Source organism: Alternaria ethzedia (genome assembly GCF_023757985.1).
Source record: "Alternaria ethzedia strain BMP 0044 chromosome Unknown scaffold_12, whole genome shotgun sequence".
In the NCBI taxonomy this organism is placed as follows: domain Eukaryota; kingdom Fungi; phylum Ascomycota; class Dothideomycetes; order Pleosporales; family Pleosporaceae; genus Alternaria; species Alternaria ethzedia.
The window spans coordinates 101,064-120,345 of NW_026056205.1; the positions used below are offsets into that span (position 1 = coordinate 101,064).

Here is a 19,282-nt window from a genome sequence, read left to right on the forward strand (position 1 = left end):
GACTAATAGTAAGAAATTAGTTTTATAGGTATAGTAGAGATAAGTAGAAGAGTATTAGGTAAGCTAGAAAGCTTTAGTAATAAGTATAATAAGTATAATTATAAAGATAAAGAAGAAACACTACTTTTATTAGTAATTTTAGATAACTTAAATAAAGTGCTACTAAGTAATATTTATAACTATAAATATAAGAATAATAAAGAAATACTTAGAAAGGTTAGAAAGGTAAGTAAAGAGAAAGTAAGTAAAGAGAAGGTAAGTAAAAAGAAGATAAGTAAAAAGAAAGTAAGTAAAGAGAAGGTAAGTAAAGAGAAAGTAAGTAAAGAAAAGATAAGTAAAGAGAAAGTAACTATAAATACTATAGAGATAGCTAATAAAAAGAGTATAGTTATAGCTAATAATATAATTAGTAGTGTAAGTAAAGAGTAATAGCTATAGGTACTTAAAAATAGGTTAATATAGTATAAGAAGATAGAAGATAAGTATACTATAAGTAATATCTCTCTAAACCTCTTAAGAAAGTAATAAGTATCTAGTAATATAAATAGAGATTTAGCTAAAAAGTAAAGAAGTTTATAAGAGCTAGCGTAGTAACGTTACTTTATATACCTACTAAGTAGTTAGCTATATAGTAAATAGCGCTACTCTAATAGTAATACTATAGCTTAGTACTATTTAGATATATATAAGCTATAAATAACTAGCGTAATTAATATTTAATAGAAACGCTATAGTTATAAGAGAGAGTAGCTATAATAGTAGAGAGATAATTATTTAATTAATAGGTACTTAGGTAAGCTAATATAGTAATATATATATCTAAAATACTATATATACTTTATTTTACTATACCTTATAGTCTCTAACGTTCTAGTATACTTACTATATATTCTTTATAGGTAAGCAGCGCTTAATATATATATACACTTTTACCTCTACCTTTATAATAGTTTTAAGTATAGTTAATTACTACTAAGAGTAAGAAAGCACTTACTAAGTTATATTAATATAAGTAAACTATACTACTAGTAGAGAGTTTAGCACTAGTATTTAAAGTATTACAAAACAGAATCTAAGAGACTTAGTAAGATTACTACTATAAAACGTTACTCTATAACTCTCTTCTATCTAACTTAATATATTAGCTTTAAATAAAGATTATTTATAAAGAAGCTGCTAGCTAATAGCTAAGATACTAGTTAGTTCTACTCTAGCTAAATTCTCTAACGTTAGTATGCTAAACTTTCTACTATTACTATATAGAATATAGAACTAGTAGATTAGGTAGCTATAAGATAATTTTAAATTATAGAATATAGCGTTAGTCTCTTATTAGGCTTACGTCTACTAAAGAATCTTTCTAAGAGCTTCTAAGCTTAAAGTAGAGTATATAACTAGCTTTTCTAAAAGACTATTATTTATATCTATTTCTTAGCTTCTACTACGTATAGAGACTAACTATATCTAGTTAAATAAGATACGCTAGATCTTAGTGCTATCTTAGTAAGATATCTTACTTAATAGGTAGTAAACTTCTACTATAGTAAACTAGATCTCTAGTAACTTCTTTACTCTAAAATAAAGGTCTAGTATAAACTTTATAATTAAACTAAAACCTTCTAGTAATATATATAATTTCTCTATACTACTAAACCTATCTATAATAATACTAAAAGACTTACTTCTAGTTATTTAGTTAATTAGTAGTTTAAGAAAGAAGCTAATAGTCTAGTTATTATCTTATATAGTAAAGACGTATAAAAAAGAGTATATATTTAGTAATTAAGCGCTAGCATTTATATATTAAATATATAGAATACTTATAGTACTAATTTCTAGAACTACTATATATTAGTTATTAGAAGGCTTATAATTAGCTATAGATATAGTAGTTACACTAGCATCTATATTAACTAACCTTAGTAGTAGTAGAAGGTAGAAAGAGTGTAGATACTAATATAATATAATATTAGATAATAGTATAAAAAGAAGTAATAGTATATAAAAAAGTAATAGTATATAGAAAGATAATAGTGTATAGAAAAGTAATAGTGTGTAGAAAGGTAATAGTATATAAAAAAGTAATAGTGTATAGAAAGATAATAGTGTATAGAAAGATAATAGTATATAGAAAGATAATAGTATATAAAAAGATAATAGTGTATAGAAAAGTAATAGCGTATAGAAAGGTAATAGTATATAGAAAGGTAATAGTATATAGAAAGATAATAGTATATAGAAAGATAATAGTGTATAGAAAAATAATATTATATAGTAAGATAATAGTATATAAAGAGGTAAATAAGTAGAAGGTAAAGAGTAAAAGTCTACTCTTAATTTCTTAGCTCTAATTTTATTTATAGTCTTTCTACTTACGTATTAGAGTTACTTTATATATAGTAAATAATCTTTCTTATATTTCTAACTAGTAAAAAGAATATATATTACCTACTAGTTATAGAGTAGTAAATAGTAATATAATAGGTAGATAAAGATAATACTACTAATAATTCTATAATAGTTTTATAGTAGTAGCTTAACTATAAAGTTTACCTACTAGAGTATACTAAGCTAGAATATAGCTTATAGAATAAGAAAGCTAAGTATATAGTAAAAGAGCGTAAATATAAAAGAAGCGCTAAGAAGCTTAAGGCGCTAATCTCTTATATATAGAATAGATAGGTACTATTAATATATAATATAAGCTCTAGACTTAGTAATTATCTTATTATTATTTATGTTATTTATAGCTTTAAAAGTATTTAGCTCTATAGTATAGTTTAGGTACTTTATAGTAAGTATAGGTTTTAATAAAAATAGTAATAAGGTAGATTATTTTAAGAGTAACTACTTTAGTAATATATATAAGGTAGGTATCTAGGTAGTTATAACTTATAGGTACTTTTAGTAAATAAAAAGGTTACTTCTTTATAACTATAGTAACTATATATTATTATTTTATAAGTGTAAGTATAAGAGTAAGACTTCTAAGATTTAGAAGATACCTTTATATTAGTAAAACCTAAGGTAAGACTTTAATATATCTTAGTAGAATATTATAAACTATCTAGGTAGAGATAGATACTTTATTAATATTATCTTTAACTTAGGTAACGTAAAACTTTTATATATTATCTTTAATTTAGAAGAGACTAAAAAATTAATATAAAATATTTAAGCTAATAAACTACGTATATAGTATATCTATATACCTATAGAATTATACTTTCTATTTTAGCGCTTATAAAGATAGCTATAGTAAAATATAATAAATAGCGTATTACTTTAGAAGAGCTTAAGTAGTTTTTTAGTAATAATAAAGTACGTAACTTACTATAGTTACTAGGTTAATTATTAACTATTATAGCGCGTTCTTACTATATATAAAATTTCTCTAGAGAAGCTTAGTAAATATTTAAAGAGAGAGTTAATAGCTCTATACTAGTACCTTATAAGTTTTATAAACACGTAGTAACTAAAATCTAAGAAGTATAAGATAGAAGATAGTAGTAGTAGTAGAAGTAGAGGTTAGAGTAGCTAAAAGTCTAGAGATTAAAAAAGCACGCTATCTCTCTTTTTAGTAATTCTACGCTATTTATTTCTTTTCTTAATACTATAGTTAGAGAAATATATTAATAACTATAGCTATAGACTAAGTATATTCTTTATATCTTATTATTAAAAGCTTAATAATAGTTTAATATTAGATAGCTTTACACTTACCTTATAGTATAAATATACTAAAGCTCTAGAGTAATATAGTAGTATAATACGCCTAAGAAAGCTTTTTATAATAATTATATAGTATAATCTTATAAAGCTTATAAAACTTAGCTATACTAGAAATTATATTAGCTACTTTATAAAGTAGAATCTAATAGAAATTATTAAGCTAGTATAGCAAAGCTAGTATAGTAAAGAGCTAAGTAGTACCTCTTTAGAAACTATTTTAAAAGAGCTTAAGATATAGTATACTCTTAGTGCTAAGCTTATAGTCTTTATTAACTAGTTTAGTAAAGAATATCTCTTCTACTTTAAGTCTATACTATTTAATAACTTCTTATTAAATTAACTTAAAGCTTCTAAATAAGCTTTTAATAAAGCTATATATTATCTTTATAAAGAGCTAGTATTAGAAGATAAGATTACTAATTCTACTAATATAGAAAAAATATAGCTTACTAAAGCTATTTAAAAGTACTTTATTAAGCTTTTTAAGAACGCAAAAATAGTAAAAGGCATAGTAAGTATTTAAGTAGTTTATAATAATAAATTTTAATTTATCTACGTAAGCTATCTATAACTATTAGTACGTGTAAAGAAACTTAAAATCTGTGCCTATTATTTACTTTAAGGCGTAACTTTTACTCTAAGTAGTAACCTCTAGATTTACTAGTACTTTTAGACGATGCTTATTATAGGCACGCCTTACCGCCTTTGCTCGCCAAGCAAATCCGCTTCCATTGCGGCCCCGTCTTAGAAGATCAAGCAATAGCTTGAAAGCCGGCCATCGTTGTCCGAATGTTCGCTCAAGTTTCCTCGCGCTCAGGGGCGGAGTACGGAGCGGCTGCACTGTGGGTGGTTTTCCGGACGGAAGAGTAATGGGCCGCATCCGATTACTGCCGCAATAGCAATGGCCATATCCTCATCAATCCGCTGCGCTGCCAAGTAGAAAGAGGCAGTGTTGAGGGCACCGAGTACAGTAGCAACGACGGCATTGTAGGAACCGCATTGTCATAAGATGCGGTTACGGCCAACCAGACAGGGTGGCATTTAGGCGAGCAGTCACTTGGATGCTTCCTTCCCTCTACGGGCCAACTGCGCCCCGACGAAATGAGCAATTGACGTCACAATGCTTTGTGCTTACTCCCGGGGCTTGGCCTACTTCGTTGATGCTGCCGCGGTGTTGCTGTGCAGTGGCGCCAGCACCATTTTGTGGTGGTCGCGTGCTCAACGAGGATGGGCACGCGACACAGTTGGAAGATGGGAACGGTGAATACGAGTCGAATAACGATGAGATGGGAGGAAGCCTGTGCCTTTAGCGGGTTGCGCGCCGCTGCGCATGTCCCAAGCCACTAAAGTTGAAAAAGTGGGACTTTGATACGCTGTACGCACGCTTTGATCAAGACGTCTGACCTCCTTTGCCGGCAACCCGGGGGCTTCGCGAACTTGTAGCAAGCACAACCATAGGCCCGCTAAGCATCGAGTGAAGCAGGCGGACTTCTCTCCTCTCCACCTGGTCTGAACCCTTCCCCTCTTTTGTTTCCCGTCACTCCTTTCCCTGCCCAAGTGTGTTGTCAACATACTTTGTGTCCGACGACAACCCTCCGCGCGTACCCGGGGATAAAATAGAGCCGACGATTGCAAACACTGCCGGGCCACCTTGAGCAGCATTATCTACGAGCATCCCGAGCCGGCGCAGGCGACACATCATGGCGAACACGACGTTAGCAGACAATGGCCAATGGAACAGCAAACCAGCGTGGAAGCTGCCGGGATGGTGCGAACCTGTTGTACGTAGCCAAAACCACTCCACAGTATTCGTATACACACAGCAGCATGCTGACAGCGTCACGCACAGATGGTTGCCAGCATCCTGTTCTTCGCCATGTTCATAACACGAAAGCGCGACTTTAAAATCTTCGGCCGGTCATCACAGCGCACCGGCTTCCTCGACAACACCCCGAACGAGTCTACCGACCGCCTCCTCCAGTCCGACAGCGACAGCGAATTCGACGAGATTAGCGCGGTTAAGAACCCCAACGCATCCAAAGTCCGAAGCATCTTCTGCTGGAGGGTTACAACACCCAACACATCGCGTTTCCGCCACCATGTCCACAGTCGCATACTGCAGCGCTTCCCTTTCTTGATTGAGATGTTCTATTGGGTTATCAACTATGCATTCTACCGCATGACTGGCGTCGTATCGGCCAAGCTCTTCGCTGGGCGCGGGATATGGGACGTATCTCAGGAACACGGGATTGCAGTACTGGAAGCGGAGGAGTTTGGCCTCCTGAGATTCCTGTTCCCGGTCCGAGAGAGGGACGTACAACAGTGGTTCATGCATGGACACCAAGATGCGCTTACGGTGCTGAACAAGTGCTATGCGCTGATCCACATCCCTGGAACTGTTGGGTAAGTTTGCTGTGGCCTAAGTTCTTGCATCACCACTGACATTTTCAAGCTTCATCTGCTGGTACTACTACGTAGCCCCGTCGTTTGACACCTTCGCCATCGCCCGCCGAACCCTCACCCTTACCAACTTCTGCGCTTTCATGACCTTTGTTGTATACCCATGCATGCCACCGCGACTTCTACCCAAGGAGTACGGCTTCCTCGACACCGTCCGCCATGACGACGCACAAAGTGTATGGATGAGTGGCAAGTTTGTCAATCAACTCGCAGCGATGCCCTCGATGCATTTTGGCTACGCATTCTGCATTGGCATGACCATGATCTACCACTCGGGTCTCTTCCGCCGCACCTTGGAACAGGGCGAAGTGCGCAAGAACGCCTTCTGGAAGATCTTCTACCTGATTGTTGGAATAGGATACCCCTCTTTCATCCTGACGGTCATTGTTGCCACGGCCAATCATTACTTCATGGACGCCTTGGTGGCTACCTGCTTCGTCTTCTTCTCGTTCCTTTGCAACAAGGTCTTCTACGTCTTCATCCCGCTCGAAGATCTCCTGCTCTACGTTATCCGGGCAGACAAGCCCGTTCCTACAACCGGTGACCGCTTCCACGAGAAGGGTGGCCGGTTATAGTTTTGGCAGCTTGATCTCGGCCTTTGGTTTTGGTTAACTACCACGGTCGCTTACACTTCGTCGCATTTACAGGACATAGCATTACAGGCGGCGTTGGTCAAAGCAGTACACGCATCGCACTTGGTTATCAGACACGCGGCGGTTTACATGTACATATTCTGAATTCATACTCAAACATTATCCTTCGATTCGTCCTTCGGTTGTTACTATAACTGGATGCTGACCAGTCGTACTTGTGGACGCAAGCTAGAACGCGCCAAGGCCGGTTCCTGCGTTAGCGCAAGTGAAAGCTCCCCAGCATTCGCGACGCGTCCGAGCTCCCGGCGTGTGCCAGCCATCATCTCCAACCTCCCCCTCAGCACTCCGTAAGTCAGTCCACCCATCACCAGACGCGATTCGTGCAGGACGCTATAGCGCTTCACTCTATCTACTTTTCGCAAACCATACTGCTTGTCGTGTGCTGACATTCCATTCCGGGACAGCTACTCTTGAGCTTCAGATAGCTTCATTCGCTTTCGCACACCGTCCCTCGTTCTCGCAAACACAGAAACGCAGTCGCCATGGCGGATCTCGAGCAGCAAACCCCGATTGAGGGCACACCCATCGACGACATTGAGATGGAGGGTGCGGGTGATGCTGGAGCTGGCGCAGGTGAGGAGACAACTCTCCTGCCGGAGATTGAGCCCGAAGCACCCAAGCTGGTTCTCTTCGCTGAGTAAGTGATGGCCACGTACATTTTCCGGTTCGCAGGATTGGACAGCTAGCTCGCTTGAGACGAGGTGCTACTATCGGGCGCATGAAGTTTGCCAGCTCTGAAGGGCTGGAGGCAACGCGCGCAGCACCACTCTCAGCTCTATGGGCTATTAGCATATACTTCCTGGCTCTGGAATACTAGTGACACACATCATGAACGCGCGGTTAACATGCGACCAGTCTCATGAAGAGTCCGATCGTTGAAGTCGTCGTTGGCTCAGGAGACAACCGCACCACATACTCAGCACACGAGGCAGTTCTCGTCAAGTCACCAGAGTTCGCCAAACAGGTCGAGAAGTTTGCGCCAGGAGGGGTACGCTATCACGCCATCAGCGAGTAAATATGCGCTCACTAACAGTCTCCAGCCTCGTCAAATCGTCTACACTGATTGCGATGTCGATGCGATGGGCTCAGTCGTCGAATACCTCTACACAGGCGAATACTTCCCCAAGAAGACGTCAGCCGCACGCGATGCGCCCCTCGAGAAAGACCCGCGACAGCCTGTAACCGATAATGACGGCTTGGGTCTCCTCGTCCACGCACGCATCTACACGCTTGCCGACCGTCTCCAACTTCCCGAGCTGAAATCGCTCGCACACTCCAAGATCCACCGCACAGCGTCGACTGCAAAGGGCGAGCTTGCATACGCACGCTACGTATACAAGGAGTCCAACCCGGAAGATGCCACAATCCGCAAGCCCGTCGCTGCCTTCTGGGCTACACGAAGCTACAGCCTACGCCACGACGCGGAGCCAGAGTTCAAGGCCATGTGCCTGGAATTCCCGCAATTCTCGTATGACGTGCTGCAGCTCGTCTTGGACCAGCAGGAGAAGAAGCGTGGTGGTGATGATGGACCAAGCCGAAGTGGACCAACTGTGGTTCCTGGAAGCACGAGGAAGAGGGCTAGGGTGAGTCAGGTGTAGATGCGATATTTAATGTTGCTTCGTGCTTGATTCACCTCGCCGTCCTAGACCACGGCTACATCACCTGCCTTCTCGCTTACCTACCCGAGAGTCCTTCCGAATCTCTTTGCAAATCACCTCGAATGCCAGCTGCGTGTCCCGCGTAGCTGTGGCGATATTCTGTTTTCAGATCTGCAGGTTGTTTCTCCTGCTTACACCGATTCCTTTTGTCACATACACACCCATGATCTTAGTCACATTTACCATCGAGGACCAGCAGCGAACTGATATTCCATAATGTCAAAAATCTTGTTTGTTGTAAGGTTGTGGTAGCGCTGGCTGGGACGGAAAGTTTTCGAATGTAGTACCATGTACAGTAGCCGAGATAGGTATTTCCGGACTCGAAGTCTACATAAAGCAGATGACAAGCTTGTCGATTTTGGATATCTGATTAGCAATTGGTGCAACGCCTTGACGGCGCTATGTGAGAAACAGTATATTGTTGAGACCAGCCAGTAAGACGTGGAGGTCGTTCCGTCACGACATAGTGGTACGTCCCCCAGCCTTCGTATATGCCAGACATCGAGATCTGAGTAAGCTGTCTACTTTCGTTGCAAGGAGCGCAGTACATTTCGCACAACACAGATCGGATACAACAGATAACGACAAAGTATAAACTCGATAGGCAAAACTACCGTGAACTTGCGGATCCCGTAAAATACATCGTTATACGCACTTGACACAAGGAAAACGTTAAAGAGGTCTACAGCCTACATAAGATGGAACATGTAAGATATGATCTGCAAGTAACCCTGGGGGAGCTTCAGAGGTGTACGTACACCTTAGTCGAGGACAAGACTAACTATCTAGAGCCTACGTTGACGCTAAGTCGCCTCATTGCATGTTTGTATCTTGATGTAGACTGCAGCCTGTTTAGTATTTGCCTTGTCTGAGTGAGGTGCAGCCATCTCTGAATTTACCCCAGGATCACTCACAGATCAGATCTTACATCTTCTGAGACGCGACGAACGATCTGCGGGAGACTTGCCTATAGCTGCTGTCATGAGATGCAATTACTTGCATCCACCCTTGCTGGAGAAAAAGCCGAGAGATGCATGGTGACGTTGACGGGTAACTTCCTGCAGGGACGGGGGTCGCCTGGCGCGAACATAATACAGCGCTATAACAGAGGTACAAGTTTTGTTGGGACGACGGTCTTGTACTGTATGCATAGTGACCTTTACAGGAACGTAAAGGCGTTGCTACCTGGGTACGTAGGGTGCCAAGGACGGTCGAAAGAGGGGTTATATGCCGCTTCGTGATGTGGAGGTATCGTACTTGAGCGATTAGTAGGGTAAGAAGAGGAGCAAACAAGGAAGAACCGTGGCCGTGGAAATAAGCAGTCTTTGATGCTGTTGGGTAGGTAGTAAGAAGGTAGATGGAACTAGCAACGCCGTCGTTCAAGTGTGTCGACTGTCGAGCGGACCAAAGGGCTAAGGTGGTATCCACGCTAACGCTCACGGCAAGCTGAATCGGGGCCTTCCAGAGCTCGACGTTCCCATAGCCCGGTAATTTATAGCATGTCGTCGATCCGTGAACCATTGGCGATGACTGCGGACAATAGCCCTCTGACATCTGTCACCCATCGGGTCGCGAGATTGCGGACCGGCTGTCGACGAGTCGAAGACGCCACCCGAGGGTACGAGGGCCGGTCTGGTCTGCGCGAACACGTGGAGGTGCATCGCCGTGAGTGAGTCTACGATTTGCGGTGGATCGATTGGCTGCAAGTGTGCGATCGTAGAGTTTGTGACACAGCGACCCGGGCCCGCGATGCATGCGTAGTGCTGCTTGATGTACAATCGGTCAGGAGGGTGTGCAGCTGCGTGCTACCATTGCCCGCGACTCTGAGGCAGTGGGCACGCGCTAGACGCGCATTGGGAGCGGATATTCTGTAGCCCCAGAACTGTGAGACATGGTCACGATGGCAGAAGTGAAGTCCCAAAGTGGTGGAGGCAAAGCACAACAGGGAGGTGGATATATACCAGCAGCCGCGGCCCAGTTGGCATGAGTGTGGACCCGAGTCTGGCCAGACACTTCTAAGATTCTAAGATTGATTTCTCCGAGCGTCCAGTTCATCTCGGCAAAGGCTCTCACATGACAGTCGAATAGGTGTCTGGAGGGCTTCTGCGCTGCGTCCCAGGCTGGACAGACCCTGCAGCGCCTCGCATCTGCCCCGCAGTCGCCTGGCCAATATCTCCCAGCTGCAGCACCTCATACGGAACCCTCTCCGGAACTGCTCCAGCCCATGCATGCGCTCATCCCGCTGCTTCTTACTTAACAGCCAATTAACCGCCAATCACGCCTGCCTGGCTCCACCGTCTCTCCTGCTCCCTCTCGTCGCGTGTAGAGAGACAGGCTGCTTGGTGATAGCTGCGCGTCTTCTGCCTGTACAGCACGGCCCGGTGGGCCAGCAGTCTAGCCTTTTTCCGCTCTCACGAGACCCGCTCCCGGGCCTCGCATCGTGAGTCGCACACTCTTCAGCGCTCCGCGTACCTATACATCGTGACCCGCCAACGCATTCGGCGGGCCTCACCGCGCGCATTTCCAGCCACTTTACGCTACTGCCCATGGCCACCGTTTGTACAAGACGGCAGCGAGCTTCGGAACGGCGCTTGCACTGCAGTTCCAGCCAGCTTGACCAAGTCAGGACGCAATCCTTCTAGCGTCACTTGACCCTACAAACCAACGCCACGCCCCGAGGCTATCGATTATCGTGTCTTCAATAATTCCGTCTACCAGCACTACCCGTCTTCATCATCTCCTGGACGCCCGCCTGCCGTACTCCTGCTACACAACCACCCTCACATCCATCGCCAATCGCCAATACCAATACGAACCCCATCCTGGTCGACACGCTAGCCGCGCTGATCGTCACCTCCAAGTGTAAGCTAACATCCTATGCTACACTGGAGTTTTGTTGATCCATGGCAGACAAAGCACATACTCAATCGCACATCAATCTCTCCGACTATTCCTCGACACGCTCTCCGTCTGCACAGTACATCGGTAGACATCGGCAACATATCCACACGTCCAAATGATCCAAGTCTGTCACTCGGCCCCTCCATACAAGACCGTGCATCCGAGGCGACTCGTGCTTGCACCGGTCATACAAAACCAAACCACAATGAATCCCCCCTCAGCACCCAACCCGGCAGGCGACGCAGGCGTACTACCAGACTTCAACAACCTCAGCCTCCAGGACGCACCATCACCGCCCGCCAACGACGACGATCTCGACGTTTTGACCATGTCACGGGAAACCGCCATGAAGTTGATCGCACGCTCAATAATTGCCATTGCCAATGCAGCTGGCGATGTGCCCGCCACACCACCACTTTCGCGGCCCGGGACGCCTGGCGGACGGGAAAACCACCTCATACGCTCCCACCGACGGACAGCGTCCAGACCAGCGACGCCTATCCCCGCCGAAAAAGAGAACCACCAACCGACCGAGCTAGCTCCACCGGAAGCGGGTCACGATGAGCCCGTCACCATACACGACATTGGCGCCGGAGCGCAGCCCGAGTCCGTGCAACGAGCCAACATGGCTCGCAAGTTTTTCTCCAAGACGGTGCCCAAAGTCGGCGTCGAGGAGTACATGAACCGCATTCAGAGATTCTGTCCGCTGTCCACGGGGGTTTGGCTAGCTGCTGGGTCGTACATGTTGCGATTATGCGTTATCGATAGGAGCGTTCCCCTCACATACCGGACAATGCATCGGCTCATACTGGCTTGCGCTCTCGTAGCGATGAAGGCATTAGAAGATCACAGGTGGCCGCAGAAGCGCTTTGCTGCCGTAGGAGGTGTCGACGAGGCAGCACTCAGCCGACTTGAGCTATGCGTAGAGTTCTTGCTGTCGTTTGACGTACAAATCTTCACACCAGAGAAGCTCAAGGAGTTGACACTTCAACTGCAAAAGGCGGGACAGGCTGCAACCATGACCTGTAGATTACCGACATCCTTCAGCCTGAAGATGAACAACCCAAAAGTACGGAATCCGCAGGCTGTTTGAATTGGAACGACACTAGGGCAAGCATCTCCTTTTGTTTGGAATTTTAGGATATCCCCATCTAGCATGGCAATGGCGTTTGAGTAGCAAAACACGGGCATGACGGCCAGAGAAGCGTCTGTACTATAGACACCAAGAGGTGTACTGGAGAGAATCTCAAAAATTTCGACGTGCAAACACAGGCTGCATTGAAACCCACTTTTGGCGGTAGAATGTGGAGACCCGATAATGTAGATTCAGGTACCGGCTCCAAGTGGAGGAGATGCGAGCCGAGCAAGTCATGTGCAGGCCGAGATAGCTGCTGATAGTGTTGTTGAGTATCCATGGAAACAATGGCAATCACTGCAATTGGCAGATTGTTGACTTGGATCATGTACGTCCTTTTTCCATGGTGTTGAGGCGTCGCAATGAGACGACCATCCTTGCCAATCACAGTTTAGCGTGCGCGGCAACGATGATCGTGCCCCTGGCGCGCCGCATGTTGCTTGATTGATTCCAGACTGCATCCTTCACCCGACACTAACAGCCACCGCCCAACACCCGCCTCTACCTGCCTTTACTCGACGTCTGCCTACATCGCATTCAAGATTCGCATACATTGTGTGTATAGTGTCCCTCGCTCTACCATCGGACAGCGCTCGACGCTCGCTTTCACGCCACACCGCTGCCCGCCCGTCACTCTCTGCCTTCACAAATCCTCACCATGACGCGGATAATACTACCCTTTGCCGCAGTCGTCGCTGCCCTTTCTCCACTCGTCAGTGCCGGGATCAAATTCACATCACCGAAAGCGGGCGACAAGATTGCGGCTGGCGGAGCCGTCACAGTAAAATGGGAAGAAGGTGGCACAGGACCGAAGCTCGCAGACCTGACAACGTATGAGTTGCAGGTGATCGTGGGAGGCAATGATGGCACTGAGCAGGTAGGTTGCGAAGACTGGCATCAGCACAGGCGCAACGAAAAGATACTAATGAGGGGAAACAGTTCCCAGTGGGCGTCATCACAACAAGCGGCGCGTTCACAGCGGGCAACACAGCCTCGGGCAGAATTGAAACATCTCAGTCTGAAGACCTGAAAGACGTCAATGCCTAGTAAGTTCCCACCCGAAACCCAGCTCAACGACCGACTAACCTGACCGCCATAGCTTCATCAAGATGATCGCAGTTGGTAAGACTGGCGGTCAGCTCCTCACCTACTCCGATCGCTTCCAGTTCAGTGGCATGACGGGCAAGAACATTCTGAGCCCCGCGGTCAAAGCCGCCGTCAAGGACATCGATACCACAACCGGGCCGCCGACCGTAGACACGACGACCGATGGGACGAATCCTGCTGACCCAGATCCGGTTGATGACGACGTATACAAGGTGGACTACGCGATGCAGACGGGTCTGACGCGTTACGCGCCCATGCAGCCTGTACCGCCCACCAAGATCACCGCCAAGAACACAAAGCCTTTGTACCCTACAAGCAGCGTCAAGATTGCGAAGTCGAGGCTGCCGATCCCAAGCCAATTGACTACGCTCACGCAGAGTCAAACTTTCTCTGTTAAGAGCATGGAGAACACGGTACGTTTTTTGGGTGTATAGAGATGCTAGAAGCTTTACTGACATCTTTTAGGTTGCCGCAGCTCCTCACGCCACCGACGACATGGCCAAATTCCTTAGGCGCTGGCAGGACTAGATCTCCCCCGATCACATGCATTACCGATTCGACAACGAACGCATCGGACGAAACAAAGCGACTATGCTCCACCGTACGACAAAGCACAAACACCCACCTCTCGTGCGAAAGGCTTTGGGGTCAGTATTAGGAGCCATACTGCATTGGTCAGCTCGGCTGCAGCATGGACACTTGCGATTTTGGAGGTATCATTGATCTATCGCATGGATTGACAACGGCATAATGGACCGGCGTTTAGGGATCGAGCGTGTTTTGCGGCGTCAGACGACTTGTTGTGGGTTAAGAATTTAGACATGATTATGTAGTACTACGAAAATTAGCGAAGCGACATGCATATCTATACACGACAAATACTCGCGATGTGCAACTGAGGATCAAATTCAGAAGGGTCGCACCTTCCTGTTATGATCGAGACTGGTAGACCGCGGCTACCCGTCAGATGCAAGCTCACCCCACCACCCCACCTTCGCGGCCTGTAGCTATCAGCGCGCCTAACAAACAGCAAAGCTCCTTCAAGCTCCCCATGCGTGCCCTGCTACCTCAAATCAGTCGTTCACTTCGACACACTCTACGACCACGTCTGCCATCACCAACACACTCAGCGACTGCAACACCTTGCTTTTACACCTTATCTGCAGAGAGCGGAAGCTGGACCAACGTGCACAAGATGGCGATTGCCGAAAACTATGAAGAGGTGCTAAAGGGCAAATACCCGGCCAAGGCACATGCAAAGAAAGTCGCAGAGTGGATCATCGAGAAGGGTGGAGACAAGAATGGAACAATTTACCTAGAAGCGCAGAAGCAGAAGTTAAACGAAGTATACATTCATGATGATGCTGGTCACAACACAAACTAATGTACTTGCCAGGACAACGATGGCGAGGCACCATTCCGGTAGGCATCATTTGGGTCGAGGTGAGCATACGCTGACCCTTTCCATCTAGTCAGCGACGGTACTTCTTCTATCTCAGCGGCTGCGAGCTGCCAGATTCGTATCTTGTATACGAAATAGCCACCGAGAAGCTCACACTCTTCATCCCTCCTGTAGAGCCGGATGAGGTTATCTGGTCTGGTCTGCCCATGAGCCCGGAAGAGGCCAAGGCCAAGTACGACATTGACGAATGTCTGACTACCAAAGACGTCAACTCTCACCTAGCAAGCCAATCCGAATCCGCGCAATCAACCGTTTACGCTATTCCGGAGCAGGTATCCGATCACATCACATTTATCTCCTACAAAGAGAAGGAGTTCAAGCAGCTCAAGACCGCCATTGAGTACTGCCGCGTCACGAAGACAGACTATGAAATCGCCCTCATCCGCAAAGCAAACGTCATCTCAACAGCAGCCCACGAGGCCGTCATGAAGGCTGCGTCGAAAGCGCAGAACGAATGCGAACTTGAGGCTGTATTCCTCAAGGCGTGTGTAGAGCGCAACGCGAAGAACCAGGCCTATCACTCGATTGTCGCAGCCGGTGAACACGCCGCGACGCTGCACTATGTCAACAATGCCGCTCCCATCTCGGATCAGAACCTTTTATTGTTAGACGCAGGATGCGAGGTCGACTGCTACGCTTCCGACATCACACGCACGTTCCCCGTGAAAGGAAAATTCACAACTGAATCCCTCGCCATCTACAAGATCGTTCTAGACATGCAGCATCAGTGCACCAACGCGCTCAAAGCTGGTGTCGTATGGGACCACGTGCACGAGCTCGCCCATAAGATAGCTATCAAGGGACTCTTGGACCTCGGTATTTTGAAGGGCGATGCGGAGGAGCTCTTCAACAAGAGAATCAGCGTAGCTTTCTTCCCTCACGGTCTAGGACACTACTTGGGAATGGACACCCACGATTCTGGCGGCGACCCCAACTACGCGGACAAGGACGTTATGTTCAGGTATCTGAGGAAGAGGGGAACTCTACCAGAACGCAGCGTCATTACCGTTGAGCCTGGTATCTACTTCTGCAAGTTCATCATTGAGCCGTACCTCAAGGATGAGGAGAAGAAGAAGTACATTGATGAGAGTGTGCTGGACAAGTACTGGAGTGTGGGTGGTGTGAGAATTGAAGGTATGTTGACACGATGAAGGGTGTTGAAGGTATGCTAACGTATCGCAGATAACGTGCTCGTTACCAAGGATGGGTTTGAGAACCTGACGCCGACGGTCAAGGAGATTGATGACATTACTCAGTTGATTGTATCTGGACAATAGGATGACTTCGTCGCCGTCGCCGTCGCCGTCGCGCAAGTTGAGTACATAGTCATGTAGCGTATCCAACGCAATCGCACTGTTCATGGTCGGGCTTCATTATGATTGTGGGCTCTGGCAATTTCGAAAGATTTGGCCGCGGATACGTGTATGCACTATCCAACCCCCTTGAATAGCCCATGCACGATACAGAGAAGGAAGCTGAGTACCGAATGTGAAGCTGCTCAACATACTAAACAGTAAAAGGAGGACACTCGGGAGCGCGACAGCACTAGGAGTAGCTACTATTCTTGTCGCAACATGCCAAGAAAAAATCGAGGTAGAAGTATACATCACATCAGGAGGTACAAACTTATCAAATTTTAGCGACGTGTATGCAGCAAAGTGCGACTTGGTTTTGAGCACCCGCGGTGACAGTGGTCTTGTAGAGCATAAAGTGTTTCGTCTTTCTAGATGCTCACTAGTCTAATTATACCAAAACGAAGGGAAAAAACGCGTCATAAAAGCGATTGTATAGAAAAGAAGAGAACAGCAGCACCTGGTACAAGGAAAAGTTTGAACAGGCCTGCAGCCTAAAATAGGGTAAATACATCCAGACTAGAAGATCTGACTCCAATGTAGACTCCAGAGTGTCCTGAGTTTTCCTCGATTAAGGTGGCAGCGTTGGGAAGCGCGGAGTTGAATTGGAATCTCTTCCATGAGTCTCCACGCTCTAGTTGGGCTGCAATAACGCTAAGGTAGCGATGCAGTAACCGTACCCGGCCCAAAGGTTAGAGCAATCTTCGCTCAACTGTGGGTTGAGTTGACGCAAGACAGCCAAAGGGACTGGTGCGGCCTCGCAGGTACTGCCGTCCGAAGGAGTATAGTATTTGATGCAGCCGTCTACGGCGCCGGTGATGGTAGTGTCCAGGACGCCACTGTCAGCAGTCTGGGTATCGGCATTCTGCTTGGGCGCTGGCTGTTCATCCACGGTCTGATGTTGTTCAAGATCAAGTTGCTGATCGTCATTGTTGTTGTTGTTGTCGTTGTTGACAGTCTCGCGGCCCGCAGTCTGAGTAAGGCTAGCGACAGCACCGTTGTCGCAGCTACTATCCCCGAAAGGTTCGATGAGACGGTTTGCAATGTCCGAAGCGTAGCATGCGGTAGCGCCTTGACCCAAGTTCGGATCTGTGACCTGATCGCCGGAGTTGTAGAGACGCGCTGCTTTGTAGTACTTGCTGTCGTCCGGGGTGGCACTGAAGGCGTCCAGCGCCTTCTTCAGACTTAGCCTTAGACCTTCTCCAGTGGTACCTTCGTGGATCATGTCATGGATGACGTTGGCGGGGCAGGGCGAGATGGTATGGCAGGAGGCAGTTCCTGCGCCTTGCATAAGACCCGCTGGTGTACAAAGTCAGTGTATGTATCTCACGTAGTTCAGGAAGAGACACTTACGGTTGGGCGCGTCGGACGCGGTAGTGGGAGCACGAACACAACCCTTGGACTCTTGCATCATTATGGCGAGAATGAGCTCTTTGGGAACGCCAGAAGCTGCTGACTCTGACTCAATACTGTCCTTGACGGCCTGAGTTTCGGCCTCGCTGTTGTTGTCGCCCCAGCCGTGATTTTCGCAAGAACCCTTGATAGTGTCCTGATTGGATGCCCTACTAATGTGTAAGTAAATAACATACTCTTGTCTTGATGGAGACATACCAGGCGTCCTCGAAAGACTTCCATTCGCTCTGCTTCGGCCATCCTGCAGCGGCCGACCCGTCACCGCCAAACGTGATGTAAGCAGCTCGCGGAGCTAAAGTAGTAGATGTTGCGACACGAGAGTAAAGCGGGAACGCGTATCCAAAAGCGATGAAGCTGCTAGCAGCGAAGATAGAGGTTGGTAACATTGTTGTTATAGTCGAAAAGCTGTTGGTCTAATGCAAATCTTGGTGAAGAAATACAATGAACTTGGGGGTTCGTATGCTGGAATACGCACGAGGCCGGTCAGTCTGATACTCGTATTAGCATTGTAGTCCCCAAACCATTTTTTGGGGTTGCTGTCCAACGTGGAAAACGTATACGTACGCGGTAAACGACTAGTTGGACTCAGGCGTTGATTAAAGAAGAGAGGCTTCTGAACTGAGAACCAGGAAGAACAGAGGGAAAAGAATGTAAAGAGTTGCTTTGGCGATGAGGTCCTCTAAGTAGTCGCGCAGTAAAGGCGATACATTCGAAACACGCATCGCGAAAGTGCCCACAATTGTAAGCGACAAGAACAATCACTTCGCCCGGAAGGCCTTGCAATTTCTCAAGATTCGTAAGAAATCTTTGCCTTGCGAGGTGAATGTCGCAAACGCCGCCCCTGGGCATCCCTGTCCGTCATCCTCGCGCCCGTACCTGAACGTTTCCGAAGGGGGCGAAATTACTCAACGACACTACATATATTTCTCGGTTGTTCGCGTGTAACCCGAGACGCGAAAATCCTAGATAAAGCAATTCTTTCCATGTGCGATACTGTTGCTGAGCGCATGTTGACTTGCTGCGAGATACAGTGACCGGCCCAATATAGTCAGTTGATGGTGTGAATCTCTCGAGACCCGAGGCGAAAGCTGACCCCACGAAGGAGGAGACACTAAAGATACTCCTGTTTCTCAGTGAAAGGGGGGAGGCCGATCGTTGCAGAGTGGAACAGACAGAGCTTCCCAAGGCTGATTTTCAATAAAGTCAGCACAATCTCGCCCATGTAGCCCCGAGACATGTAGAATACGACGTTGGGGCACAAAGGTATGGAGATCTTACAGCCCCTTCAAAGGCAACAAGAAAACCTCGATGAGGCTGATGTGGGGGTTGGAAGAGCAAAGACGCATGGAACTGGAAGCTGCCTGGAGAATAGAAGTAACTGAAAGGGTATATTCATGATTCATGTCTCG

The 19,282-nt window shown here is 46.1% G+C and overlaps 6 protein-coding genes across 6 annotated transcripts; 5 read left to right on the plus strand and 1 right to left on the minus strand.

Annotated features, from left to right (window-relative positions):
• Positions 1 to 5,581: 5,581 nt before the first annotated feature.
• On the plus strand, positions 5,582 to 6,767 carry J4E87_005579 (uncharacterized protein; the record flags this gene model as incomplete). The annotated part of the gene is made up of 2 exons (XM_049377189.1): positions 5,582 to 6,135; positions 6,185 to 6,767. 2 exons carry the CDS (start codon positions 5,582 to 5,584, stop codon positions 6,765 to 6,767), a joined length of 1,137 nt encoding a protein of 378 aa, XP_049232815.1.
• Positions 6,768 to 7,327: 560 nt separating this feature from the next.
• On the plus strand, positions 7,328 to 8,443 carry J4E87_005580 (uncharacterized protein; the record flags this gene model as incomplete). Its single annotated transcript, XM_049377190.1, has 3 exons — positions 7,328 to 7,482; positions 7,701 to 7,833; positions 7,886 to 8,443. 3 exons carry the CDS (start codon positions 7,328 to 7,330, stop codon positions 8,441 to 8,443), a joined length of 846 nt encoding a protein of 281 aa, XP_049232816.1.
• Positions 8,444 to 11,519: 3,076 nt separating this feature from the next.
• J4E87_005581 (uncharacterized protein) lies at positions 11,520 to 12,497 on the plus strand (the record flags this gene model as incomplete). Its single annotated transcript, XM_049377191.1, has 1 exon — positions 11,520 to 12,497. The coding sequence occupies one exon, from the start codon at positions 11,520 to 11,522 to the stop codon at positions 12,495 to 12,497; it is 978 nt and encodes a 325-aa protein (XP_049232817.1).
• A 700-nt stretch (positions 12,498 to 13,197) lies between these two features.
• Positions 13,198 to 14,174, plus strand: J4E87_005582 (uncharacterized protein; the record flags this gene model as incomplete). Its single annotated transcript, XM_049377192.1, has 4 exons — positions 13,198 to 13,416; positions 13,479 to 13,585; positions 13,639 to 14,059; positions 14,112 to 14,174. The coding sequence occupies 4 exons, from the start codon at positions 13,198 to 13,200 to the stop codon at positions 14,172 to 14,174; spliced, it is 810 nt and encodes a 269-aa protein (XP_049232818.1).
• Positions 14,175 to 14,841: 667 nt separating this feature from the next.
• Positions 14,842 to 16,385, plus strand: J4E87_005583 (uncharacterized protein; the record flags this gene model as incomplete). The annotated part of the gene is made up of 4 exons (XM_049377193.1): positions 14,842 to 14,991; positions 15,043 to 15,068; positions 15,119 to 16,242; positions 16,291 to 16,385. 4 exons carry the CDS (start codon positions 14,842 to 14,844, stop codon positions 16,383 to 16,385), a joined length of 1,395 nt encoding a protein of 464 aa, XP_049232819.1.
• A 709-nt stretch (positions 16,386 to 17,094) lies between these two features.
• On the minus strand, positions 17,095 to 18,259 carry J4E87_005584 (uncharacterized protein; the record flags this gene model as incomplete). Its single annotated transcript, XM_049377194.1, has 3 exons — positions 17,095 to 17,759; positions 17,814 to 18,022; positions 18,072 to 18,259. 3 exons carry the CDS (start codon positions 18,257 to 18,259, stop codon positions 17,095 to 17,097), a joined length of 1,062 nt encoding a protein of 353 aa, XP_049232820.1.
• Between the last annotated feature and the right edge of the window lie 1,023 nt (positions 18,260 to 19,282).